This window comes from Prorops nasuta, unplaced genomic scaffold, assembly GCF_024137725.1.
Source record: "Prorops nasuta isolate Cenicafe-Biocafe unplaced genomic scaffold, Cenicafe_Pnas_1.2 PNAS00017, whole genome shotgun sequence".
In the NCBI taxonomy this organism is placed as follows: Eukaryota; Metazoa; Arthropoda; class Insecta; order Hymenoptera; family Bethylidae; genus Prorops; species Prorops nasuta.
Window position 1 is genome coordinate 1,951,513 of NW_027116814.1, and position 27,607 is coordinate 1,979,119.

A 27,607-nucleotide genomic window follows, 5' to 3' on the forward strand; every position below is an offset into this window, starting at 1 on the left:
GCATAATTTTATTCACTGCCGAATCCAAAATAGTATCCATATTATTATTTATTGAATTGTTAATGTTTATATATTATTAAAAGTTTGCTGCATTTATATACATTATGATAGTCTAAGAGCTGGCTACATGTCGAGCAACATGCCTCGAGGCACGAAAAGTTTTATATGGAAATGATTCTATGGCTATTGACAAAACGAAAGCCCGACCGTCAGAAGGCGCATTGGGGGCCAAGCGCGTGGGCGGCCGATGAAACATGTAAATTTTTTGAGAAAAAAAACTGTCTAGCGCCACGGCTAAAAATTTACAGAGATGTTGTAGAAACTGAGAAAAAGCAGGAAGAAAATTGTCAGAAGGCTAAGTGGGGGCTAAAGGGTTGTCAGAAGCTGCCAAAGTTGTAAAACAATTCGGAAAATTTACATGTTCAGCGGCACTTCTGACAATTTGTATTTTTTTGTTTACCTATAGAGTGAACTCCGTGTAAAGTGTCAGAAGGCAGAGTGGAGGCGATCGTGAAAAATTCCAGCTCAAAGTGCGAGAGCGTATTTTGGCGCGCAGCGCGGCTCCCAGTGAACCGATCGCTTTTATATAAATTTTCACGCCGTACATATTAAGCGGCACTTCTGACAATTTGTATTTTTATTATTTACCTATAGAGTGCACTCCCTGTAAAATATCAGAAGACAAAGTGGAGGCGATTATGAGAAACTCGGACTCAAAGTCCGAGAGCGCATTTCGACGTGATACATTTGATTTTCACGCCACACACTTTTCATAATTTATTGTAATGTTCGGGAACGAATATTCTGAAATATTCCATTAATTTACGTAACTTTGTAAATAAATAAAATTAAATGGAAAACAAATTTATATGAATTTTTTAGTTTAATATATATGAAATACACGAAGAGAGAAATGAGAGATATATCTGTGAATATTGTTTCGGTGATGATCGCCAAAGCTAATAACCTCTGGGTTGATTTAGTCTATGAAATACTTTGCCTGCCATTTTACCTGAGGTAAACCGCTCCTTGCGAACAACTGCTCTTTTATTCGCTCTATCCCCTCTCTCTCCTCTCTCTCTCTCTCTTTGTATCCTTCGCTCGGCAACGGCCGTTAGCTATTTGAAAAAAGAAAGTGGGGGAATGATGCTTTTGGAGGGAAGCTAATAGTCAGTTCGGATTCCACTGCGAAGGTTGTAACACTGTTATAGCTTCGATATTTTATTTTTCACTTTCTCTCCGCATTTTCTAAGAACGCAATGAGTTCAAAACTAATTTGTGTTTTTAAATGCGAAGCTGTTTCCGGTAAAATTAATAAATTTACCGAAGAAAATTTAAGGCAATGCCGCGAAAAACTTTTCATTCGGACTAAATTAAAAATGAAATACAGCGATGTCATTTTTCCTGATTGTGTGGACGATGTTCATGGATATCACTCTGGATGCCGAAAAAATTTCATGGCAATACCGAAAAAATACATCGATAAATACGAAGAACTTCAACGTGCCTCAGGTAATTAAATATTTATACTATTAAAATGCAATTATTCAGATATTTATAATTTGACAATCCTTCATAATTATTCATAACGGTTTTCAGTGATGTCTGTCACTATAAATAAATGTTAGAAGGGATCGATATATTAATATGTGTAAATATGTAAGCATGTATAAATATTCTCGAAAAAGTGTCTACTAGATAGACGGACAGAAAAGAAACCCTTACATGAATTTTTGAGATCATATAAATGGGGGAGGGAGCGAGAGCGCAAGTATAAGAGTGTTTTATTGTGCTAGAGAAGGGTGCGTACACTCCCTTCCTCTCTCTCTCACTGTTCTCTCTATTGCAATTATATACCTACTCATTCGCCCCTCTCCTATTTATATTCTCTAATCTGAAGCTTCTCTTCGCTGCACGTCTAACTTGTAGACACTGCTTCAAGGCTTAGTTTTAAAAAAATCACAATTTTAAAAATTTATATAAAAAAAATAAATATAAATTATGAAATTTCAGACAGTGCCAACGTGGAAAAAGAGGCGAAATCAACGCAAGCCACATATATGGCTGTTGATAATCCTGCTTCAATTGCGGAAGCTTCGTCTTCGTTTCCAAGTGTCTCAGGTAATTTAATTTATTTACGGTAATACTTTAAATTGTTTATATTTTTATATTTCGAACAAGATGTAATGTAATGTATTATTAATAATATAATTTGATACAAGTGCGAAAGAGTTGATTCTACTCAAGTATAGAAAAGTATTCGCATGTGCATCGAACTTTATTTTTCATTACTGCAATATGTCAAAAAATTAATTTTTTTAACTGATCTATATTTCAGACAGTGACAGCATTGGCGAAAGAGTGGAAACACTGCCAGCTGCGTCCATGTCTGTTGTTCTTGAAGAGGATAAAGCAAGTGGCAAGCAGGGATCAACTTCTCTCGAAGAAGAGAGTGACGATGAGAAAGCGGATGACAATGATTGCGCAAATACTGAGGAAAGTAGCGAACAAATTTGTTTTTTTTGCGATAAACATCGAAAAAAATTAAATTATCGTGCGTTACCAATTCACACATTGGCGAGTGAAAAATTGCGAAATGAAATTGCTGCAATTGCGAATGAATGTGGTGATCACGATATGGAGATAAAATTAGACGGTTTAAATGATAATACTAAAATTTTTTATCATGATCCGTGCAAAAAGATGTATTTACGCAAAACAATTGCTAATAAAGTAGCTCCTAATACTGACTGGCATAAAAAAATAAAATTTCATGAAATGACATACGCAGATATTTGCGATTTTGTTGAAAGAAATGTAATAAATAATAAAAACTGTTATTTATTACAATTTCTCACGGATTGCTATAATGAAATTCTAGAAAAATTTTATGTAAAAGAATTTAATTCTTTCGATGTTAAATATACTTCCCAACATCTGCTACAAAAATTGGAAAATACTTTTGGTGAGAAAATTCAAATTTTATTAATGCGTCAAAAAAAAGTAATCGCTCCTAGAGATGGCTGCGTTATTGATGACGACACTTTCTCTCACTTTCGTGATTTTGAATTGCTATCTCGTGCTGCCTTAATGTTGAGGAAAAAGATTTTATTAATAACAAAAAAACCTCTTCCAAAATCATTGAATGTCAGCGACATTCTTGCAGGCGAATGTGAAATTCCACAAGATCTGACGGATTTTTTACGATATGTGATATGTGGCATTGATTCGAGATCGGCAAAAAGCTCTGATTGCATGCGTAAAGTTAATTCAATTTCCCAAGATTTAATTTATGCAACACATCACGGAAGAATGAAAACTTCGAAACACATGACTTTAGGATTAACGCTTAAAAGCATAACAAGTAGTCGAAAGGTTGTCGATCTTATGAATAAATTTGGGCATTGTTGTAGTTATAATGTTGTTGAGGAGCTTGAGACAGAAGTTACCTCTTCTGCATGCAATGCCTTTAACATTTCACCTGAAGGTGCTATACTAGCTCCAAATTATTGTTCAGGTGTTGCGTTTGACAATTTCGATCGCTTTGTTGAAACAACTAGCGGCAAAGATACGTTACATGATACGGTTGGAATTTTCTATCAAAATGTGACTGAAGTCGACAGTGTTGCGCTGACTAAAAGCTGTGACAATAGGGATAATTGTGAGTATGAAGGAGCAGCCAAAAGGAGGAGAAGTTTCGATCCGATTCTGCCTGAATTGCAGCATTACGGTAAAAAACCAGTTTTTCGCGAAAAATTATTACCGATCGATAGCAGTTTACGAGTAATATCAGTCGAGAAATATGAATTTTATAAACAAATAGATATAGCGTGGGTTCTATCGCATTTCTGTAAAATACCAAATTCTCCAATGTGGGTGGGGTTTAACTATAAATTGATAGAAGATAACAGTGTTAAACAGAAAATATCTTATCTTACACCGATCAACTCATCTCCAACAAATCCCTCTGTCGTATATGAAACAATGAGACGAAGTCAACAGATTGCCAGAGAATGTCAACAAACTTACATGCAGATTACCTATGATTTAGCAATTACAAAAATTGCTTATCAAATTCAATCTGTAGAGAAACCTCATTTTGACGACCTTTTTATACACATGGGTGGTTTTCATATTATGATGGCCTTTTTTAAGGCTGTAGGCAAATTCATTGATGAGTGCGGATTAACTCATATGATGGTTGAAAGTAATTTGTTGGCTAGTGGATCTGTAAATGGTTTCATAAGCGGAAAACATTTCAATCGATGTAAACGATTACATCCGTTAGTTTCGTTAGGTTTACAAATGCTACATTTTCAACAGTTAGTTAAAACTCAAAATATAACTATTTCTGATCGTGTAATCGATTGTTTAATAAAAATGCAGTCGGAGAAGTTATCCAACGATGAATTGGCAGATGCAGAACTTACAGCAATAATTAAAAAATATTCAGAATTTAAAAAAGATACTTTGGATGGAATTCACGGAAAAACAGCGCAGTATTATATGATATATGTTGAATTTGTTAATTATTATTTAATGTTTACTCGAAGCATTCGTGTAGGAGATTTTGATCTCTACAAATTCATAATACCTAAATTATGCAACTTGTTTTTCATTTTTAATCAACAAAATTATGCGCGATGGCTGTTAAAATATAATGAAGATTTGCTAAAGGTTGAAGAGAAACATCCACAACTTGCCGAAGAGTTTAAAAAAGGGATGTTTGGAATAAAAAGAACGTCGAATTCTTTCTCGCGCGGGCCAGTCGATTTAACACTGGAGCAAACTGTAAACGCTGATGCAGCGAAAAGATTAACAGGCATAACACATTTTACGAACTCGATATCTGCTCGACAGCGATGGGCAAGGAGCCATGGAATAAGATCAACAATTATTTCACATGTATTTGACATTAGTGGATTAAAAAAAGTCCAAGATGTAACATCAAATTTAGAGAAACATCAAATAATGAAAGATTCTGCCAATTTGATTGCATTTATCGATGTACTGAAAAAAAATATTAATCCTTTCGATTGCCCAGAGATGAGCAATGATTTATTATATAACATCAAGACCGGTTGTTGCGCATCTGAAACTGTTGCAGATTTTCTTCTCAATGCTGAAAAAAAAGGGACAGAACTACGAGATACATTTATTTCCGAATGTGCAAAAGATGATCGCAGATTTGAATCTGTTATCAAGCAAAATAAAATAATGAATTTTACAAGTTGCAATAAAAAAAAGAAAGTGATAGTAAACCATAAAGTTCAGGAAGTTCGCATGCAACGCGATTTATTCGGTCGAATGTTAGGAATTTCTATGGAAAAGGCTACTGATATAGAAAAAATATTTTCATTCCCGATGACTCCGATGCCAACTTCGTTATGCCATTTAGATGGCACAATTTGTAAAACGGAAAAATCTGCTATAATGAAAATTCTGCGAAATGACAGCGCTTTACCGACCCACATCGATGTTATAATTGTTGATGGATTTTTTTTAATTCACTCTATCAAAGACGTACCTCAATCGTTCGATAACATATCAAAGAAAATTTTAAAACTTATATCGAGTTACAATGCTTCATATATACATATAGTTTTTGATCGCTTTTGCTCGCCATCTATAAAAAACCATGAACGTTCGTTGAGGGGAGGTAGCGACAGTAACCACGAGTACGTCATCTCTGGTCCGGAACAAGCCAGAAAACATGATTTTGCAAAAGAATTAAGAAACGACAAATTTAAAGAAGCTCTTGTACTTTTTCTTATTTCACACTGGCAAAATCAAGATGTAGCCCCCTTTATAGGAAATAAGACTATTTTATTAAATTTTATTCTTTGTTACTCGTATAGCGTCGATATTAATGGTAAGGTTATTAGAACACAAATTCCCGATTTTAATTGTTCTATGCACGAAGGATGCAACACAAAAATTGTTTATCATGCGTCTAAAATCAATCATAATTACAATGTTGTTATAAAATGTTCTGACACAGATATTATTGTCATTATGTTAGGTAATTTGCACAAAATAACAGCAAAAATTTTTATTGAATGTGGAGTTTCTAATAGTAAGCACATTATTAATGTAAATGCGCTTCACACACTTTTAGGTTTAGAGGTATGCAAAGCATTGCCAGGATTTCACGCGCTTACAGGTTGCGATTACAATCCTGCATTTTTCAGGAAAGGGAAACAGCGTCCGTTTAAATTACTCGCTAAAAACGATGAGTTTCAGAAGGCATTTGCTGCCTTGGGAGATACGTCCAAGATAAACGAAATCTTCTCAAAAGTAGAGTCATTTGTATGCAGCATGTACGGGTATGAGAAGAATGAAAAAATTAATAATGTCAGATTTCAAATGTTTCTGCGAAATTATAAAGTAAATGATAGAAACGAAACTTTTTTAAAAAAAAATTTGAAAAATTTCGACGCTTCCTGCTTGCCACCTTGCTACAGCGAACTTCTTCAACACATGAAAAGAGCTCACTATATTGCACACTTGTGGAAAAATGCTACATCACCAGATCCGATCGAGTTCGAACCCGAAACTTCAGGATGGACGCTAATTGGAAATCAATATGATTTTCTGTGGTTTGAAGGCCCACAACTGCCACCATCTGTAAAAGACGTGATTTTAGATGAAAATTCTGAAGGTAATTTTATATTCACGAGTCTCAATTTTTTAATGATCAATTTGATTATAATATTTATTATTTTCAGTTGATGACGAGGAGTATGAATATAACAGCGATGAAGATCCAGAATTTGAGGAAGACATTCAAGATATAGATTACGAGACAGATTAATATTTTTTATAAATTCTCAGTTATGTAAAAAATAAATTTAATTGTATGGCAGCCCTCGATTTACACTCGTACACAAAAATCAACCTCACAAAAAAGCCTATATATTTTTCTTAGTAGTTGTAAGTGACTATAATTCTCGCGTTGTTATTTTTATAACAATTTGCAATAAATATTGGTAACATCACAAACAAAAATTAAGTAAAGTAAAGAAAAGAAAAGTGCAATAAAAAGTGTGTGGCGTGAAAATCAAATGTATCACGTCGAAATGCGCTCTCGGACTTTGAGTCCGAGTTCCTCATAATCGCCTCCACTTTGTCTTCTGATATTTTACAGGGAGTGCACTCTATAGGTAAATAATAAAAATACAAATTGTCAGAAGTGCCGCTTAATATGTACGGCGTGAAAATTTATATAAAAGCGATCGGTTCACTGGGAGCCGCGCTGCGCGCCAAAATACGCTCTCGCACTTTGAGCTGGAATTTTTCACGATCGCCTCCCTCTGCCTTCTGACACTTTACACGGAGTTCACTCTATAGGTAAACAAAAAAATACAAATTGTCAGAAGTGCCGCTGAACATGTAAATTTTCCGAATTGTTTTACAACTTTGGCAGCTTCTGACAACCCTTTAGCCCCCACTTAGCCTTCTGACAATTTTCTTCCTGCTTTTTCTCAGTTTCTACAACATCTCTGTAAATTTTTAGCCGTGGCGCTAGACAGTTTTTTTTTTCTCAAAAAATTTACATGTTTCATCGGCCGCCCACGCGCTTGGCCCCCAATGCGCCTTCTGACGGTCGGGCTTTCGTTTTGTCAATAGCCATAGAATCATTTCCATATAAAACTTTTCGTGCCTCGAGGCATGTTGCTCGACATGTAGCCAGCTCTCCGTCTATGAATACATTTAAGATTTTTAAGTCTAAATATACGTATAAAAATTTATTGTGAGAAGCTTGACCCGGTATGACTTCCGAAGTAGAAGTCAAGTTGGTTAAAGGAAAAAAGGATAGGGATTAGACTGTGCAACCAAAGTGGTAAACGCTGATAGGTCAATTCAGAAAGTTAAGGAACATGGTTCTGGCTTCAAGTAATCGAGAGGACGAACTGACTCGACTCACACGAGCTTAAATACATTTTGGAGTGACATTTAACTATTGAGAAATGCTCTGAGAGACGGCTATCTGGCGGCGTTGTTACAAAGTGAGGAGCGTGGAATAGTATAGAGGAGAGTGCGCTGGACCGAAACGGCCCGAGAATCCCGGACCGCTCTCACTAACACACCTCCAATCTCCAACAGTTATCATCAAATTTTCGATTCAATTTGACTAGTATATGGTAGACGCAGGAGCCTTCTTATAATAAATTTTTGAAAATACAAAAGTTCATTACAGAGTATTTTCTAAAATGCTTAGTTTCTCTTTCAAAGGTATATATATTCGAATTTAAAACCAAAGTAAGCTCTCCCGCTTCCCTTCTAAACTTATTGAGCTTGCCACGTGTAAATGTTTTAGTATCTAGAGCATAATACAGTATAGAAAGATTTAGGAAGAAATATTTGCTGTTCTCTCAACGAAAGTTGATTCTAGTATGAAAAAGTCCTTTCGAAAAGTTCTCTCGATTTACTTTTATTGACATGAGGAAATTGAAGCTTGAGGATGAAAAAGCAGAAAGGTAAGGCCAAACTAACCTCGGATTTTTTGGAGGGAAATGTTCTGTAAAATAAAAGTATAATATAAGTTATTGAGAGACTTGTAGCGCGCTACTTACGAGCCACGTGTAGATTGATATAGTCGCTGGATACTCCGTACTCGCTGCGAGTCTGACAAATGTATCTGCCGCTATCCTCCGGTTTGAGTTTTTGTATCTCGAGGAAATGGTCGCCTATTCGCGCGTTCTTCGGAAGGGGGTAGCCTCCGTCTCGGCTCCAGTGAATTTCAGCACGATCCTTGACATCGCAGCGTAATTGAACGGAATTACCGGCGAAAGTCGATACGTCCCGTTGAATGGCACGTACGCTCGTCTCGTCGTACGATTGTTCTTTCGTGATAATACAGAGAGGGAGGGAGAGAAGTGTAAAAATCGTGAAACAGTAGATTTAATATACTGCTTATGTATACAGATCATTCCATTAACTATTGTGAACTAAATATCTTTAATTTTTGTATGGTTTGAGGAAAAACTTGTGGAATAAAAAAATTACATGGTGTAAAAATGAGAGTCCTAAGGTGATAATTTTGTTTTAGGAGAAGGCACTTTGAAGGCTTCAAGGTTAAACTTTTTTTTGAACTGCAAAACACTTGTTTCATTGCAGATTTTTGCAGCATATTTCAAAAGATTTCCCCAGAACCTTCTTTTCTCTTTTTTCTTCATTTTATCCAGTGGTTCAGTAGATATTTAATTTCGTAAATACGTGTTTTTGCGAGTTTGTCTGAAGCAGAATGCATGACTGCGGCGCCTAAAAACGCATAATCGCTCACCTAAGGTCCGGGTCCAACTCTCTGGTTAAAGTTAACCCGTAGTTAAAATGGTATACCTTCTGTCACTTAAACTATACCATTTTAACTACGAGTTAACTTTAACCAGAGAGTTGGATCCGGGCCTAAGTACACCTTTAACTTGAAATATTTTTCATAAACTATTGATTGAAATTGAAAATCAATATGGGGTTTTGGAAAGCTCTTGAGATAAATTAATACAAAATAAATAATAAAAAAACAGGGGTTTGCATTAAAAAGAAAGTTTTACCTTGAAATCTTCAAAGCACCTCCGTTTAGCAAAAAGCTTTTATCGCTGTACGATATTCCTTCTCAATATCATGTAATGTGCAGCCTACAAGATTACCCCTAAACCATATAAGTACGACGATATTTAGACAACAACTTTTAGTGAAATACCCTTTATACTGTGTATCATGTATATTCTATATAAGTGACAAATCTAACCATTGACCAAAACTTCCGCAACGGCTTCAGCCGTACCAGCATCGTTGCTAGCCTTGCAAACATATTTTCCAGCATCAGAATAGGTGATTCCATGGAACTGTAGGACACCTCGAGAGCTTGACACTGTATAGGGCAAGGATCGTCCAATGGCGGTCCATTCGATGTGAAGCGGTTCGTCGCCGGTCGCCCGACAAATTATCGATGGATTTTCTCCAGGTCCAACGGTCTGTCGCGTTGGATTCAGTTCGATCCTCGGTGGGGCTGTGTGATAAATGAAAGGATAAAAATTCAAGATACACTTGGATTTATCCAATTCAATCTTCATATATACAATTGTAACGTGGTAGAAACACGTTACAGAAATGCATATATTTTTTGTTCTTCTCCCTTCCACTTAGCGCCTCCTGCGATTCTCCGATATGCTTGTGTATGTGTGAAAGTAGCATGATGAACCTTCCGTGGGACGACGATGTAGTTTTCCGAAGGAGGAATATTGTAAGTGTCAACCACGGAAGAAGAGCATATGTTTTGGGGATAGAGTATGCATGTTGAAGGATGAATGTTTGTAGGATTAGTTGTACATAATATAAAGAGTATTAAGAATATTTTAGTTTACTTAAAATTAGCATTAAGAAGTCTCCTCTGCTCCAACACGAGATAGAAAACTATTGTTCTCCTATCCTTTACTCTCCCATGCCCCAACGCCTATAATGCCCTCTCACTCTAACCTTCCTGCCGAGCGCGACTGTTTACGCGACGTTCCTACCGTCCCCTCACCACGTACCCCCGCTGAGCGCCCCAACAATTCCTTCCCGTTACCGCGCCGAGCTGCGATCTCCCCAGCCCGCGTTACTCCCGAGCCACGGCTACCGCTTCCCTGACCGCGCGCGCCACTACCGACCCACCATCGTCCCGCCCGAGAGACCACCAAGCCCTGCAGCAGACGACACCGCTAGCCGAGAAATCAAGAAACCCAGGGAACAGTGCGAATGCGGATCAGAGTCAATATTACATATGATAATTGACTTGACGATCGAGAACATGCGCTGTTGCCCTGAAGAACACGAATATCCTAGGAATTAGGAAAAGGACCCGGACCCTTAGATAAACGAGGAATAAAGGACCGGGCCACTTCTGTTCTACAGTTAGAACAAGCCGCTGGCCGTCGAGCTTTCTCTTCGTTATTGTGTAAGAGAAATAGAAGGGTCGTCGCCGTATTTAACGAAGAGCTTTATCTGCTTAATACGGACCCCTTCTTCGGAAATAAGAAGTTGCCGCGTCGTGGGAATTGTGGAGTGCCGGAGTTCGTGGTCGAAGTGGTCGCTGCCGTGTTTTCCTCATACTCCCAATGCCCATACCCGTCAACCGTCTTCCCTACTGTCTTCCCTATCCAGCCCCGTTACCCATCTTTTAGTCCGCCCCTGCCCACCCCCTGCCCATCCCTGTTTAACTCCCTACCCATAGAAAATAAGTGAGAGCCCGAAATAATTGTGTACGTGTATGATAAGTGTGCGTGAGCATCGCGGGAGGCCCCCTCCTCTGAGTTTACGGGAATAAACTATTATTCCAAAGACAATTTTAGTGTGTTGAGTTATTTGTGAACCCTTCCGGTTACAATATACATATATATTAGGGTGGTCGTTAAAAAAAAATTTTTTGACGGATCCTTAAAAAACACTAGTATTTGATGAGAAACTACAGTGGTTGAAACCTGTGGCCTGACAAATGATGGAAACACGTGCCTCATTGCGATCAAATATAATTTTCGAAGAATTTTATAGTTTTTCGCTGATAGCTCATTAAATATTCGATTCTATGAAAAGAAGCATATAACTTTTTCTCTGTAGAATTAAATTCTACATAATAAAGGTTCTATACATTTTTCTTCTAGAATGCATACTAATCGAGATATTTCTGAAAAATCGATCCTCTTTTTCGTTTATACACATTATATTGACATATGCTCATATGAGTAGTTATTCTTATTTCGCTGTAGTTACACATTTTATTTCTCTTAATTTAATAAAATATGTTAATTGTATACGGTAAACTAAAAATAATTATTCATATAAACATATCAATATAATGTGTATAGACAAACAAGAGGATCGATTTTTCAGAAATATCTCCATTAGTATGCATTCTAGAAGAAAAATGTATACAACCTTTATTATGTAGAATTTAATTCTGCAGAGAAAAGGTTATATGCATCTTTTCATAGAATCGAATATTTCATGAGTTATCGGCGAAAAACTGTAAAATTCTTCGAAAATTATATTTGATCGCAATGAGGCACGTGTTTCCATCATTTGTCAGGCCACAGGTTTCAACCACTGTAGTTTCTCATCAAATACTAGTGGTTTTTGGGGATCCGTCAAAAAAATTTTTTTTAACGACCACCCTAATATATATATATATATAAAGTGTTGCCTATAGTAATAGCTTACAGATAACTTCGAGATGAGTTTTTGCTTTGAACAAGACTGCCCTGTTGGGACCAAAACCGAGGCAGACATAGTCTCCAGCGGCGCTCCTATTAACCACAGGAATATTGAGGATGCCTCCGTGAACTGTGCTACCGGCTGGCAATGGACGTTCGTCGCTTCTCTTCCAATCTACATAGATGTGCTCGTTGTTGGTGGCTTCAACGCGACAACGTATTTCCACCTTTCCACCGTTCGGTATTCTCAGATGATCTCCTGGTATCAGCACTCCTCCATGAGGATCTCGCTAAGGTGATAATCGATTTGATTACAAAAATGTTCACTTGCCAAGTGTAATTAATAATAAAGAGAGAAAGGGAGTATTTCTCTTCACATACATGCTCGGTATGCTGTCTGTGAGGAGTCGGAGCATTGCCTGTATCGCATGGCTGATCACCCCTGCATGGTGGATAATCAACGTCGTTATCATCCTCGATGACGATTTGTATGCGCTCTTCGGTCACACCTACGGCATTTATGGCTCGGCACGTGTAAGATCCCTCGTCGTTCAGTGAAACCGAATAAATTTCGTAAACTGCGCTTAAGGGAGTGGCTTCGCCTAAATTGTGTAAATTGCTGCAAAAGAGAGGGGAAGAAGGAAAAATTTATATTAATATAGATGATATATATAAAACAGGTCTATATACAGGGAGTCCTTTAGGACCAATTGCACCAACCTGACTTAACTTAAACTCTGGTTAAAATAGCATAGTTTATGTAACGGAAACTATTATTTAACCAGAGCTAAACTAGTTAAGCTTTAGTTAAATTGTTGGTGCAACTGGCCCTTAGAGATTCGTTCCTTTTTGTTTTACTTTTTCCACAGATACGAAAGGAATAATTAGATTATTTTTTGTAATAGAGTACTTATGCGTCAATGCTCATTTCATTTATAATTACTTTCTGAAATGATATCTACTGACACAGCAATATTGGCTTTGCATATTATTGTAAACAACACTGATTGCAACTATATATATATTGTTTCAGCAGTATTTTCTCTGCACAACATATATGTTGGAATTAGAAATGTAACAATGAGGATAGTCAATTTTAGTTTTGCGATTGGCTGTACTGCTAAGCGATGTCAGCGCTATGTATCCCGCCAAGTTTTTTTCTGCTTACTTGTACCGACACGCGAGTGCGATGAGGTTCTTTTGTACTTAATAAAGAAGAGTTTATGATAGCCTGAGTACTCAATTCTAACCACGATTTTTATCAATATATAATTCGTTTCCTCAATTATTGCTTCTACAAATTAATTGGAACTGAATAAACTTTTTCTTTTCCCGATTAGAAAGTATGGCTACACTTGTAAGTTTTATGGCTTGGGGGGAGTTTTGGAAGAAATGTTTACTTGTAAGATACTATTATAAAGGTTATGCAAAAATAATAGAAGGGAATGCGCCAAAATTGTTCCTTTTTGTAATAACAATACTATTAAAAGGACACCGCATAAACAGATATATGAAAAATACATATCTACGTGGAATAAATAGGTGATTGGGTTTTTATTGCGCGAAATAGCTTAATTCTAGCAATACTGATTGAATCAAGAAAATACCTAATTGCAATTTAAAGAAATATTACAAAATAATTCAATAGTTATATATTAGAAAGATTCAGTCACAAGGATAAGACAGCTCAGTCCATAAACATAACGTTTCATTTCTCTTTGTAACTAGAAGAAATAAATTTTGTTGTATAAAAGTCGTTTTAGTGCAAATCAAAAAATACTTCCAAAGAAATTTTATAAAAAAAAAAATAGTATCTTAATCACGAAATTAAACGGAATTTTACGTCCATGGATTGAATCGTTTTATCTGACGGATCCTTTTTTATACAATGTTTAGCATAGATGCAAAAAGACTCGTATATTATTAACTAAAAGAAATATTCAATTTGTGCATACGACTTTTCTTAAAGCAAGCAACAAGAGACTTAGAAAGGTCCTATGCAAAAATTGAATATCTTTTATAGCTAAAGAGATACGTGTCTTTTTCTATCTATGTTCAGGGGCGTACTAAGTGCCAATCCTCGTATATATACAGAGTTAGTCAGAAAATTCCTTTCAAGAGGCGGGGATCTTCTTGAAGTCCCGTAGTGGGAGCTAAGCGCATGATTGGACGCGGAGAGAAAGAAAAAGTACGACTAGTTGGAGTGAGAGTGCAACGCTACTCATGTCGCTTCTCTGTCCATCCTAGTAATCCCTCTTTATAAAAAGCACATTGATAAATTTCATTGGCTGCTGGAGAGAAAGACAAATAGAAGCGAATGAGAGGCAGCTATCAGACAATAAATTTTATGAATCTGCATTTTACAAAGAGAGACTACTAGAATTTACAGAGAAGTAACGTGAATAGCGTTGCGCTCTCTCTCTCTCTCTCTCTCTCTCTCTCTCCGGTCAGTCATCCTTTCTTTTTCTCTCCGTGGCCAACTAGGCGCTTAGCCTTCACTAAGGGACTTCAGAGGGTCTCCGCCTCTTGATATGAATTATCTGATCAACCCTGTATATTAGGGTGTCCGTAAAACTGAAAGTTCTCATGCTCGGCATGAGAGTTATTCCAAATTGTTAAAAAATAAGAAATTTAGGGTTTATTTCGATTTTAAATAGGTTTGTCCTGTGCTACGAAAAACAAAAAATTACATTTTTGACCAATTTTTGAATACCACTCTTAAATCATGTCTTTTCAAAAAAATTTCATTAGGACGAATGGAAGATTATAAAATTGACTATAATATGTTGCACATTTTTAGCGAAAAACTAATAGTTATTGTGTTAAAAACTGCAAATGAGAATAATTGAAATAAAACTCTATTGAAGGGGTACCTCTGTTTGTAAATTATATTTGGTTATAATATATATAAAAATATTGCGATATAAAGCGTTCTTTACTGTCTGTATTTTTCGCAAATTTCACAAGTGTATAATAGTTTTATCACTAATCTCGCACAACGGCATGAACGTAAAAATTAACTTCTCTTCGTGGAGACAAATTAAGAGATTTGCGTTCATGCTGCGGTGCGAATTAGGTGACACAATGTTTATACAGTTTTTGAGGAAATTGGAAAAACAGTCAGCAAAAGCATACTTTATACCATAGTAAATTTGTTTATATTAGAAATATTAATTTATAAAATAATGTATCCATTTTCTTTGAGTTCTTTTTTTAAATTTTCCTTATTTCCAGCTTTTTAACTCAATAAGTATTAGTTTAACGCTAAATATGCATAACACATAGCTGTAGAGAATTTTCTAATCTTTTTTTATCCGTCCTTAAGGACATTTTTCCAAAAGAGGCAAGTTTTAAGAGTTATATGCAAAAATGGGATAAAAACAAACGTATATTATTGTTTTGCGATCCAGTAAAAACTTTTTTAAAATCGAATCCCATACCTCTTATTTTATAACCATTTAAAATAATTTTCGTACTGAGCTTGAAAACTTTCAATTTTACGGACACCTTAACGGGAAGGTCTACATCGACATTACAGAATGGTTCTATCTGAAATCTTAGTTTTCAAACAACAGCGTGGTTTATGAACCGATTTTCAAATTTGCGGTAGTTTTGTAATCGGCAGAATAGCAGCTTGGGATAAAACAAAGAAATATTGATAAATTACACACAAAAAAAAGATATGAAAATGAATTAATAAATATTAAAATTTAATTAAGCAAATAATTAAAGATTTCGCCGTTTTATCCTAAAGGCGTTACTTTTTTGATTCCAAAATGCCCGCAAAATCGAAAATCGGTTCACAACTAACGCTGTAGTATTATTCATTTTTATTGAACTTTGTCCAGAAAGACGTAATGTCGGTAAAACAGAACTCTTTTTCTAATATCCTTTTAACCCAAAAGGGGGCCTGTAAATTCACAATTTTGTAAAGAAATGCATTCGAAACAAAATACGGCTTCCCAGAATTATTATTACATACATTATTTGAGAAAGCTGAAGCTGATGCTACAAGGATAGCGATGCCTCGTTAATTACACATTCAGCTAAAATAACAACAAAGACGGTTGAACCAATAATTTAGATGCAAAAAATGTTTTAATCCATAACTTGCATTCCTCTCGCGTTTCCTTCCGTTTCGCCAGTTAGCGAGCGGAGCATTCCCCTTACCTCATACCGCGCAATAACCCAGAAGTTCAGTTTCACGCTGACTTAAATGCTTGGCGGAGAGGAAAGGGAAGCGGCAAAAGTAGCGTTGTACTAATTTCGCGCGTACAGGCTCATTCTTGATAGGAAAAATCTGGAAAATTATAGAGAGCTCCTCATTTTAAACACTATCAGCTAAAAGTACAGTGAAATTGATCCGATTGATAGTTTGGCTGCAAAAATTATTTGAATATTACCGATTGTTGGTTGGAAGAGGAAAGAGGTACTACGGCTTGCGTCGACTTTCTCTCTATCATCAGCTGAGCAATCAAAATAGAGTAAATTCTATTCTTATAAGCTAAAGTCTATATTGTAGCATCTACTTTGGTCTTTATTATTATATCTTCTTGATTTCGTTTCATATATTTAAGATTTGTTACTAGAAAGAATAGGAAACAAAAATCAGTACGTTTATCCTTTTCCAAACGTCACTGTTAGATTCATAGGTTTATGCATCTAAATTATTAGTCCAAGCGTTTTTGTTGTTATTTTAGCTGAATGTGTAATGAACGAGGCATCGCTCTCCTTGTAGCATCAGCTTCAATATTCTCAAATAGTGTATGTAATAATAATTCTGGGAAGCCGTATTTTGTTTTAAAGCTTTTCTTTACAAAATTGTGAATTTACAATTCCCCCATTTGGGTTAAAAGGATATTAGAAAAAGTGTTCTGTTTTACCGACATTACGTCTCCCTAGACAAATTTCAATTAAAATTACTAGTTTTCAAACTACGGCGTTATTTTTGAACCGATTTTCGATATTGCTGGCATTTTGAAATCAGCAAAGTATTGTCTTTGGGATAACACAGCGAAATCTTTAAAATTTTGCTTAATTAAATTTTAATATTTATTCATTAATTTTCATATACTTTTTGTTGTTGTAAATTTTCAATATTTCTTTGTTGTATCTCAAAGCTGCTATTCTGTCGATTACAAAACCATCGCAAATTTGAAAATCGGGCCATAAATAACGCTGTTGTTTGAAAACTTAGATTTGAGGTGGAACTGCTCTGTAATGTCGGTATAGACCTTAATCTTAATATACATTTTATAATTATAAAATACTTTATTTGCTTCTTTCTTTCGAATATGTCTCTAGAAATATGAAGCAAAAAGAAGCATATATCTATAAAGAATTGATTATTACGTCTTAGATTTTCCCCATTTCTTACAAACTGCTGAAATTTGTTTTTAAAATAAAAAGATTAGGGAGGAGGACTTACAAGGCATCCAAGTCACTAGCGTGTTTGCTCCAGGCAACGTTAGGCTGAGGATGACCAGCAGCGCTGCAAACCAAACGAATCCTGTCGCCAAGTTTAACCGGTAATATACCATTCCTTGGTTGAATGCTGATGACCGGTATCGATTGTACCTCGATGTGGGCCGTCATCGATGTCGAGCCAACGGTGTTGACCGCCGAACAAACGTAGGCGCCCTGGTCTTCGACAGTTATGTTGTTGAGACGCAACAATCCACCCGATAGTTGTTCTATATTGCGCGAAAAGACTCTTCCATCCTGTCGGGACCAGCGTATTTCCGGTATCGGTAAACCAGCGATCGCACGGCACTGCAAATTTGCCGAACCTCCCAACAAGACTGTCTGGATGTCCTTCGGGTATAACTCTAGTAAAGGTGCTTCCCTAGCTGCAACCAACAAACATATGCCATGATCCGATGTATTCTAACTCTCTGCTGATGATTCCAGCCTAACCAAGTTCAATGAATATCTCTATACGTACGCTCGACTTCTATTATAGCACTAGCAGCATGACTACCGGATGGTCCGGAAACTCTGCAGACGTATACACCACGATCGGCTATCTGTACATTGCTGATCCTCAAAATATCGTCGTGTTGTTGAGCTCGTGGTCCCAATGCGTCAGTGTACTTTGTCCAGGTTATCTGAAACCAGAAGGTTCTCGTTGATACTGATTGATTTTGGGCAGTGACTACAGATTCTTATCTATTTATCACCAACCGTTGTTCCAGCTTCGCCACCATTGGTCTGGCATTTAATCTCAGCTACCGATCCTTGGGCGATGGTCTGTCGCTCGGGCAATACTTTGATCGTGGTAACGTCTCTTCGCGGAAGAATGGTTACTCTAGCAGTCTTACTGGTTTCGGTATCGCGATAATTCGTTGCGATACAAACGTAGATTCCGGAATCACTGATCGTTGGGTTGGTTATCGTCAAGATACCGTCTCTACTTTCGGTGGCTGTGTGGGGGAGGTGCAGACCACCTCCGCGCGTCCAACTGATATTTCCTCGTTGCGAAGAGGTACAGTGCAGCCTGAGAGTGTCACCCGCTAATCCTTCGTACTCCGCTGGTGTAATAATTAGCGTATTGCTAGTTGCTCCGGGTTTGTTTGGATTATCTGAAAGTGTATAACATTAGCTATATATATATTTTAACCTAGCAAGCGAGTTACGAAATATATCATCCTCCCTTGCTCTGGTGCCACCCTCACCCCCTTCTATGACCCTCAGAATTTCGTACAGTCTATAAGATTGTTTGAAGCACTTAAGAATTAGCGGTGTTTAGGCTAGGCGTAACAAAAGTGCTGCGAGGTCACGCACGTCGATGTTACCAATATTGACATTGTTGCTAACGGAATGTGAATGAAAAATCTTTCGTGTATCGATAATGCAGTCCACTAAAATAAGAGCATTGTAATTGGCGCAACAGGAGAGAAGAAACTGGCTTTAGGAAACATATGAATGTATACATATAGATTCTTAAGAGTGATGTTAACTCATTGGAATTTGTATCCTCGCAAAGTTGCTCAAGATAGCACACACACAAGTGCAATTATATGTAGGTGACTATTCATATATTTCTCTCGCCGCTGATTGATTAAAAGTACATTTCTGCACTATTCCATCGAAAAGTATAGGTGTCTCGGCTGCGTTGCTCAAACTTTTGTTACCTCCGACATAGCACCAACACGAAAGGGAGCGATATAATTTTGTCGGACCAAGATCACTATCTCGTTCTTTATATCACAAAAGTTTAGCCAACGAGTCGCGCGAAAATCCTTTTCGGTCAGTTCCACATGAGTTGGAACATAGGAAAATAACACATCTTCAGAAATTTCCATGTATGAATTATATTTTAATATGTTATGAATAGATTCATTATTCAAAAATAAAATTGAAAAGCAGTTATTTGGTCTGTATCTTTAATTGAACAAAAACCTAATGATAATTGATACCATTTGTTCACATAAGTCTGATATTTTAAATTCAGTAGGCTATATTAACTTAATATGGAAAGTTGACACAAAAACTATATCACAGAATAATTTAGAGAAATGGCAGAAAAAAATAGGAAAAGCTTGGACTAATTTCTTTCAAAATCATGCAGAAACGACAATTTAGACTTGTAAATTTCGCAGATTTAAGTCCACTCATTAATACATGATATAACTGTAGTTTTCGAAATAAATATTAACTTCATCCAGTCTACTATTTCATGAAATCTAAAAATTACTCTTTTGTTCATAATTGAGAGTCAAATAACTGAAATTTTTAGGCAACTCGATATTAATATAAAAAGATATATTGCAATTTCATTTGGCATTAGAGTGAATAGGATAGAACTTTTGTTAATATTCACTTTGAAAGGTATTACCATCTTATTTATTATATAATGATCAGACTTCAATTTGCGAAATTTGCAACTCTTTGAAAACCTTATTCTGATATATATGCTATGGTTAAATCGTGACAATGCATAATTCACAGAGATACGTCGATTTAAAAATTGGGACGGCTAAACTTACTGTATAAGTTACACGGTAGCGATCGATTATATATATGTGTACTTGCCGTCGAGACACTACCGTGTCTCTTGATTCTAAATTGCCATTTGTGCACTGATTGTGGAAGATATTGGTAAAAAATTTTCCTATTTTTTTGCCATTTCTCTACATTATTCTTTAATATGGTCTCTTTCGTGCCAACATTTCATATTAAGTTATATACTTCTGAACTTAAAATATCCGACATATGTGAAGAATTGGTATCAATTATCATTGTGATTTTTGTTAAATTAAATATACAGATCAAATAATTGCTTTTTAAATTTATTTTTTAACAATTAAATTTTATTTATAACATTTTTAAAAAAATGTTATAAGTGGAAATTTCTGAGAATGTATTATTTCCTTTGTTCCAACTCATGGAACTGACTGAAAAGGATTTTCGCGCGACTCATTGGCTAAACTTTGGTAATATACAGAACTGGATTGTGATACGCGCGGGTCTGAGAAAGCTATACCGCCCCCTGTCGTATTCATACCATACCGGACGTAATTGAAATTGAGCGACGGTAGCCGTGGCACGATCATACACATCGATGTAATAGTGTGCGTTATCAGCGAGCGGGAATAGAAGTGGGGATAGCGCACCCACTTACAGCACCACATGTATGCATCCTTACTCGGGTAACATGGTAGGGATACCAAATTCCCATGAATTAGCACCATTGGATTTCTATTATCGTATAATCCAGCGTTACCAACTTCGCCATTTTGATTATACTACGGTGTACAGTGATGTCAGTGATGCCAGAATCAAGTTTTTAGCAAGAAAAATAAAGTTAACCGCTAGCCAGCAGCAATATAGAAAATTTGAAAGGAAGAAGTATATATCCCTTCCCTTCAAATTTTCTATATTGCTGCTGGCTAGCGGTTAACTTTATTTTTCTTGCTAAAAACTTGATTCTGGCATCACTGACATCACTGTACACCGTAGTATAATCAAAATGGCGGAGTGGGCAACGATGGTGTGTATAGTCCCCCCAAAAAATACTTACCTGTAAGAAAAAGACAGCAATTAATTAAGATAATCCTTAGTAGTAAAAGAATTAAAATGGTTAGATAAATTCGACAAGTAATTGACTTGATCTGTATAACAAATTTTTAAAAAATTTAAAAATGAATAAAGTGCAATCACACTTTTTTAAATAAAAATATATTTCAAATTTTATTTGAAAGAAAAAGAAAGCAGTAGCAAAAGCTGCTTTCCGCTCCTGTGGTTTATTTATATAATATACATATATATATAGGGCGAATCACGCTGTCCAATCCCTGTCTCGCTTGTCTCAACTCCTCAAATGGTGCTATCTGTCTGTCTCTATCTCTCTCTCTCTCTATTTATTCTCTACGTATTTATAATACATCAAGATGCAAAATTTTGGCTATCATTTCTGCACCTCCTAGAGGTAGATAGTAGGTTGCGTTATTGTTAAACTGGTTTCTCCGGTAGGCATAATCCACTAGACATTCGATTACAAATGTTCGAAGTGCTTCCCCCTGTGTTGAACACAGAGTTAGGCTCTTCGAACAATGTCGCGCATTCCTCGGTGTACTATGTCAGACGTGAGTGTGACGAAGCCCGCAATAATTGCTGCACGAACCTCCTTTTCTGTACCCTCACGTTCATTCTCCGCCAGATTCTTAATATGTCCCCATAAAAAGAAATCTTGTAGAGTTAAATCTGGTGATTTTGCAGGCCAGGTGATCGGACCACCACGACCCATCCACCTGTCTGGAAATTGCGCATCTAATATAGTATGCACGTTTCTATGAAAATGTGCAGGAGCTCAGTCATGCTGTAAAGTCATATTTTCCTGCACAAACAGAGGAACATTTTCCAGCAGCAATGGTAATTACTCCTGTAAGAATCGTACGTACTTTTTTCCATCAAGTCAAGGCGGCAAAAAGGATGATCCAATCCAACAACAGAAAATGATATAGAAATATTAATCATACATTCTAAAATTTGCTTAATTATTTAAAATAGGTGTCAACTTACAACCCGTCTCCGATCAGCCCGGCCCACACGTTGAATGTCCATTTAAATTGCAAAGCTCCAACTTTCATACCGTGTCAGTTATTTCTCGCCCAAACCACATAATGTTTTGAGTTAAAAACTCCGTTGGGCGTAAAAGTGGATTCATCCGTCCATAGGACACAGTCTGGGAATTCGCTGTCACACCTGTATTGTGCTCAAAATCCTGGAGAACGAAAAACATTTGATTTAAAGCTAAGTTAAAAAAATTTTATAGAAGCAATTTCAAATTGGTATAACGTGCCCATGCAAAAATTCAACCTAGGCTCCAAATGCTTCATGAACAATTGATGCACTCGCTGCAAATGAAATGGATGCAAGGCGTTTTTGTGAAGGATTTCCGTGCTGTGAAAATGAATGTTTGAAAAATCCTTGAAATTTGCCTCAAGCTTGTCCGCGGATTTTCCTCCATGTATCCGAGCACCCTTAGTGTAAATTCGGCGTTTGAAGCACGCTTTATTTTAAATGTTGTCACTTTTCCCGTGGCCTTGAAGCGTTTTACAATACGTAGGATGACCTGGTGGTCAGGGTTTCTCCGCGACGGAAATTTGTCTTTATAAAAAGCGACGGCGCGGGTTAAAGGAATCAAAGATACCGCATATCTAGTTCGCTTTCAATAACAATCTTTTATCTTTTACCGCTAAAAGTTGACATTTTAATTCGAAACTCATTGCTTCTTGCGGTATGTGCAAGGTTTTGACACGGTAACAACCGTGATTTTCACTATAAGCGAATACATCGACATGATTTTTGCTTACGGAAAAGCGAAGCAAAGTGCGCATAGAGCCGTCGCGGTTTATACAGACAAATTTCCGTCGCGGAGACACCCTGACCACCAGGTCATCCTACGTGTTGTAAAACGCTTCAAAGCCACGGGAAAAGTCACAAAATTTAAAAAAAAAGCGTGCTTCAAACGCTGAACTTGCACTAACGGTGCTCGGATACATGGAGGAAAATCCGCGGACAAGCTTGAGGCAAATATCAAGGATTTTTCAAACTTTCATTTTCACAGCATGGAAGTCCTTTACAAAAACGCCTTGCATCCATTTCATTTGCAGCGAGTGCATCAATTGTTCATGAAGGATTAGAAGCCTAGGGTGAATATTTGTATGGGTACGTTATACCAATTTGATATTGCTTCTATAATTTTTTTTTATCCTAGCTTTAATTCAAATTTCTTTCGTTCTCCAAGATTTTTAGCACAATACAGGCGTGACAGCGAATTCCCAAACTGTGTCCTATGGACGGATGAGTCCACTTTTACGCCCAACGGAATATTTAACTCAAAACATTATGTGGTTTGGGCGAGAAATAACCCACACGGTATGAGAGTTGGAGCTTTTCAATTTAAATGGACAATCAACGTGTAGGCCAGATTGATTGGAGATGGGTTTTAAGTTGACACCTGTTTTAATTGATTAAGTATATTTTAGGATGTATGATTAATATTTCTACATCCTTTTCTGTTGTTGGATTGGACCATCCTTTTTGCCACCTGGACTTGATGTAGAAAAGTACGTACGATTCTTACAGGAGTAATTACCATTGCTGCTGGAAAATGTGCCTCGGTTTATGCAGGAAAATATGATTTTTCAGCATGACGGAGCTCCTGCACATTTTCATAGAAACGTGTTTACTATAGATGCGCAATTTCCAGACAGGTAGATGGGTCGTGGTAGCCCGATCACCTGGCCTGCAAGGGCACCAAATTTAACTCCACTGGATTTCTTTTTGTGGGGACATATTAAGAATCTGGTGGAGAATGGACGTGAGGGTACAGAAAAGGAGGTTCGTGCAGCAATTATTGCGGGCTTCGTCACACTCACGTCTGACATAGTACACCGAGGAATGCGCGACATTGTTCGAAGAGCCTAACTCTGTGTTCAACAAAGGGGGAAGCACTTCGAACATTTGTAATCGAATGTCTAGTGGATGATGCCTACCGGAGAAACCCCTTAAAAAAAACGCACCTTGCTACCTACCTCTAGATGGTGTGGAAATAATAGCCTAAACTTTGCATCTTGATGTATTAAATACGTAGAGAAATAAAGAGAGAGAGAGAGAGAGAGAGAGAGAGAGAGACAAATAGCACAATTTGAGGAGTGGAGAGAAGCGAGACAGGGAATAGACTGATGATGGGGGAGGGGGGGCATCGATAGCTAGGCGTATCGTATACGAGCGTTTAGCTGCTCCTTCTCCATTTATCCTCTCTGACGCTCGCTCTCCACCCAGCTAGGTGCGTCTACTTCCACCATCAACTCATAGTCTTCTATCTAAGCTGGGGCGCCTTACGCAAAACACCCTATATATTGTAATGTATTATAGTGAATAAAACCTTATAACTTTGTTTACACAGAAACAATTTCTAGTTTATTGAGAGAGATAGAAAATCCTTAAATAAAAAGTAAATGATCTTATATATTGGAACGTGGTGAAATCACATTACAGAAATTTAGTATGTGCAGCTCTACCCCTTAGTGTCTCCCGCGCCCCCTAGTATGCCTGCTTTTGTATAAGTGTAGTATGATGAACCTTCCGTGGAGCTACAATGTAGTGTTCTGCAGAAGAAATATTGTAAGTGTCGCCCACGGAAGGAAAGTGTATGTTTTTAGGAAATGGCATGATTGGGAATTGGGCGAATATTTGTAGGATTAATTGTAAATAAGTTTATCCGAATTAAGAATATTTTATTTCAGCTTAAAAGTAATATTAAGAAATATCCTCTGCTCCCACATGAGCTAGAAAACTGTTATTTTCCTATCCTTTATTATCCCGTTCCCAATGTATACAGTGTCCTCTCCCTTCAATCTTCTCGCTGTGCTCGTCTGTTTCTGCGACTCTCCTGCCGTCCCCTTATCGCATTTCCCCTCCGACAGCTTCATCGGTTCCTTTACCCTGACACGCCTTGTAATGAGCGCACCGGGCTGCGATCTCCCCTACCCGCGCCACTACCGAGAAGCCACCAAGCAACGCTCAGCAGACGACACCGCTGGAGAAGAGCCTATGAGTAGAGGGAACAGTACGAATATGGATCATAGTCAAATAATCTGATCGATAATTGGCTTGATGATCGTACACATGCGCTGTTGCCCTAATAATGTATGAGATAACAGAAATATGAGAATAGGATCCGGCTGATGTCACAAGAGGAAAGTAAAGACCGGGCCATTGCTAATCTATACTTCGACTACTTCTGTCCTACGGTTATAGCTGGGCTGGAGCCCTCGTTCGGCTTTTGCAATTTCCTTGTAAGAGAGCGAGAAGGGTCGTCGCCGAATTTGATAGAGAACGTCGTCTCGTCGATTCGGCCTTCTTCTTCGAATTTGAGAAGTCAGGATCGGAGTGTGGAATCGGGGAACCCGGAGATTCTCGGTCGGAGCGGTCGATTAAGTGTTCCTGTCTTAATCCTGCATTCCTCTCCCTGATTTCATCTCCCTTATGTTCGCCCTACAATTCTTTGCCCCTGTCACCCCCCCCCCCCCGTCTCGAATTTTGCCGCTATCGACTACCTTTCTTTCACTTGTCTTCCCCTTTTTCTGCCTTTCCTTTTTTGAGTTAAGGAGAAATTAGGAAAATAATCTGTGTAACGTATTATAAGTGTGCATGAGCATCGCGGGAGGCCCCTCCCTTAAGTTTTATGGAATAAAATGGTTGGTTCCGGAAATTTTGTGTAGATTATTTGTGAACCCAACAGGTTACAATATATACATGTAAAGAAATGGTATTTCTTTAATTGATATTTTGCTGTGCTTCGTGTAGCTAAGAGAGGGGACCTTGGTAGATGGATGATTATATAAAAATTTGCTATGCTCCAAAGGGACTCAATTAAAGCCATATTGTCTCCTTATCTTCGAGTAACAAGAATGGCGCATTGCCTAGATTAAATTCACGAGTCCTCTTCGGGAATACTTCTTCTTCGAAGAAGTCTCAATGACCTGCCACCATTGATGCCAGAATGCCTACGAAACTACCCCCTATCATGACTACCAGCTTCTCACAACCACACAGGTAGCCTTGTCTATCGGTGAGGCACACACCATTACCTCGATGCGTGTATGCGTGTTTCGGCTTCCATCGCTTCACTTCGTTCACCTTTTGTAACCAGTGAGTACGAGAGAGAGGGGTATAGTTTTCTCGGACCTCTCACTTGCTCTCAATCTTGTCTTCGTTTAGTCGGCGAGCCAAGGAAAAATCCTTTTCGGCTAGCTTGGCGGATAGTCCAGTCAATAGTATATTGTATAACACGAGATGAAATAATTTGACGATTGCATTCGTGTAAATGGCAACCCTCGCTTCACTCGTGCTGCTAAAATTACACTCGTCTGCAATCATCAACTTTCCTCCCTTGTTGTACAAAATACTATTGACTGGACTACTCGCCGAGCTGGCCGAAAAGGATTATTCCTTGACTCGCCGACTAAACGAAGGCAAGATTGAGAGCGAGTGAGAGGTCCGAGAAAACTATAGCCCTCTCTCTCTCGCACTCACTGGTTACCGAAGGTGAACGAAGTAAAGCGGTGGAAGCCGAAACATGCACGCATCGAGGTAATGATGTGTGCCTCACCGATAGACGAAGCTACCTGTGTGGCTGTGAGAAGCTGGTAGTCATGGTGGGGGGTAGTTTCGTAGGCATTCTGGCATCACTGCCTATACGGCAACTTTTGACGCCTCATCGGCAGCGCCTCCACTGGCCAACTCAAGCGCCTCCACAGGCCAACTTGAGCGCCTCCACCGGCCAACTCTTCTGGTGAAAACTTTGGTAAGTATCACCAGAGATGAAACGGGAGATTGCTCATGGCAGGGTCCTAAAATAATCCTTGCCGGTAGGCGGCGCTGATGTTTGCAAAAGTCGAAAATTCCATAAAGCCACTAACGCCATCTGTCGGACGCGAATGAGAAGCACTTTGTTAGGCACACACACCATTACTGTGGTGCGAATGCGTGTGCAACCTCCTTCGGCTACCACCGCTCAGTTTCGGACATCTTCGCTATACATCGAGTTCGAGAGAGAACGGCATAGTTTTATCGGATCTCTCTCTCCCTCTCGATCTAACTTTCGTTTAGCCGAAGAGCCGAGTAAAATTCCTTTTCGTCCTGCTTCAATCCTCCTCCATCTTTAAAACCTCAGATTCAAGTTCGATTCCATCCAATAATTTTTTTTTTTTAATTGTAGAATGTTTTTTTATTGCCATGAACATATTAGATTAAAAAATATGTAAAAATGAGGTTTTAATATTCCATAGTTACGCTCAAAATATTCTTATAAAAATTTAATTTTTATTTCGTTATCAATTCAAATAAGTTATTAATGATTACTATAAATATTCTAAAATTATAAAAAATGAAAAAAAAAGAGT

At 37.6% G+C, this 27,607-nt stretch overlaps 1 protein-coding gene across 1 annotated transcript in view; it reads right to left on the reverse strand.

Moving 5' to 3' along the window:
• Positions 1–27,607, reverse strand: part of trol (terribly reduced optic lobes) — a 668,955-nt gene that overhangs the window by 461,314 nt on the left and 180,034 nt on the right. Inside the window, exons 43-49 of the mRNA XM_066737443.1 lie at positions 18,375–18,772; positions 18,136–18,298; positions 17,620–18,040; positions 12,573–12,810; positions 12,199–12,481; positions 9,752–10,012; positions 8,577–8,846 (exon numbers count right to left, since the gene is read on the reverse strand). Coding sequence (XP_066593540.1) covers positions 8,577–8,846; positions 9,752–10,012; positions 12,199–12,481; positions 12,573–12,810; positions 17,620–18,040; positions 18,136–18,298; positions 18,375–18,772 — 2,034 coding nt within the window. The remainder of the gene's footprint in view (positions 1–8,576; positions 8,847–9,751; positions 10,013–12,198; positions 12,482–12,572; positions 12,811–17,619; positions 18,041–18,135; positions 18,299–18,374; positions 18,773–27,607) is intronic.